Source organism: Vicia villosa, unplaced genomic scaffold, assembly GCF_029867415.1.
Source record: "Vicia villosa cultivar HV-30 ecotype Madison, WI unplaced genomic scaffold, Vvil1.0 ctg.001451F_1_1, whole genome shotgun sequence".
NCBI classification, from domain to species: Eukaryota; Viridiplantae; Streptophyta; class Magnoliopsida; order Fabales; family Fabaceae; genus Vicia; species Vicia villosa.
In genome coordinates this window covers 58,500-60,625 of record NW_026705622.1, presented here as the reverse complement: position 1 = coordinate 60,625, position 2,126 = coordinate 58,500, and the positions used below count along the sequence as shown (strand labels likewise).

At 38.2% G+C, this 2,126-nt stretch overlaps 1 protein-coding gene across 1 annotated transcript; it reads left to right on the top strand.

The window, feature by feature from the left end:
* Positions 1-679: 679 nt before the first annotated feature.
* Positions 680-1,017, top strand: LOC131635248 (uncharacterized; the record flags this gene model as incomplete). The annotated part of the gene is made up of 1 exon (XM_058905857.1): positions 680-1,017. A coding segment is annotated over exon 1 (338 nt), but the record flags the coding sequence as incomplete, so codon positions are not given.
* Positions 1,018-2,126: the final 1,109 nt, after the last annotated feature.

Below are 2,126 nucleotides of genomic sequence, written 5' to 3'. Positions count from 1 at the left end.
TTAAAGATATAACATTAAAAATAAATTTAAAATTAAATGTATATATTTAGTTATTCTATATATTATTAGGTTTAATAATAAAATGAATTAAAATATAAACCATTTTTTGAATACCGTAAACTACAATGAAGGAAGTCTAGAAAGACTCATCATTCTTAATGTACACCTTATCTGAGATATTTTCTCAAATCTTCTTTATCTCCACATCAATACTTTCACCTTCCATTAATACATATTTTATAACACAAGTTTTAAAGTCGGGTTCAACAATGTGTTCAACAATATAAAAAGGATGAAAATTTCTTTGTTGACCTTACTTCTTTCTTGGCCACCCTCGCTAAAATTCCCTAAATGTCCCTTTAATTCGGAAATGCATTTTCGAAACTAAAAAAAAGACTGATTTCAGAGATGCATTTCCGAAATCACCTTTTTTTTTACGTAAAAAAAATATTTCGGAAATGCATTTCTGAAATATTGCGCGTTCTACTGTTTAAACAAAACAGCATCCCCCCAAAAGACATTTACCCTAAATCACTTTCAATCTCGACCTCTCTAAGATTTTCAGCAAACCAACTTCCAAGGCTACTTCAAAGGCTTCATCTACTTGTTCTACTACATTCTAAAACATCACAATCACCTTGAATTTGTAAGTTTCTAAAACTTTAGATCTATAATTGAAATGCATAATAAGGTTGTCTTGGACCTGGACCATACTGCTCACGATGATATCCGTTGGACGCCATTCACCAACTACACTGCTGTTGTCCCATTTGATCGCATTGCGTTATACTCTGGATGGTTGGCATGCGGGGCCAACACCATGGTTAGGTATCTGACGGAGCGGTGCATGAGGCAGTTTGCACGTGTGCAGATGATACCTAGGTCATTGTTTGAGGTTGCTCCCGACACAGTTACCCGAGTGAAGCTCACTGCCAAATTTAACGATTGGGCACATCATTTGGTCCCGGAGGAGTATCGTCGCATGCAGGCCACCAAGGAGTGGCATTGTGTAGAGGGGTATGTGACATGGTTCTATCGGGTGTCACATCCTCTGATGACACCTGGCGCTCCCGGCGCTCCTAGGCCAACATATGAGGAGATCTTGGAGAACCAGCAGGCTGAGGATGACCATGCCACTGATATCCTTCCGATATGCCTGCGGATACAGATGCTTGGGCGGGATGCATTGGACCGAGGTATCATCGCACAGGGCGGTCCAGAGGCGGTTGCAGTCGTGGAGAGGATGGTCGGTAACGCGGGCGGTGCGGCGGCATATACCATGTAGAGGAGGTCCTAGGGCGTTAGGGTTAAGCATACTCAGTAGCGGGTTCCGGTTTTTTTTCTTGGACTTTTTTGTATCCGGTTTGTATTTCTTGACATTTACGTACATTTTTGCGCACTATTAGTATTTTATTCGGCTTGTATATATAATATTAGTATTTTATTCTGATATATCACTTATTTTATTTGGGTTATATTTTATTTATATCAAGCACTGTTTACTGCAAACGTTGCTGTTTAATTAAAAATACGGGACTAAACATTGTTTAGAAAAAAAAAAACAATTTCTGCATATTTCGGAGATGTATCTCCGAAAACACCTAAAAATGTGAAAAAGGTATTTTCGAAAATGCATCTCCGAAAACACCCCCCATTTGATGTTTTCAGAAGTGCATTTTCGAATTCTGGAAAAAGTTTGAAAAAAAAATTACTTCGGAAATACATTTTTGAAGTAAGGGTATTTTTGGTTTTTCGCTGGAGGTTCTCCCTATAGGGGGATCTACAAAGAAATTCTCAAAAGGATTTCCATATATTTTTCTTTCACAATACAGTTTTTCTTTATTCTATTGCCTTTTGAATTGTATCCTTGAAATGAATAATGTGAAGACCAAACATGTTATGTATTATATAATATTGGGTTAAATACTATTCACCCCCTGCCAAAGTAGCGAGATTCGGTTTTCCCCCTTATTAAAAAAAAATTTAGCCTTCGCCCCTTAGAAAACAAGATTCTGTTTCCAGGAAAACCCTATCACCTGTTTGGCTGACTGTGCTGGGAGAATCTTGCTGACTGGGCGCCTATTTCCTTGTTTGACTGGGCGCCTATTTCCTTGTTTGGCTGACGT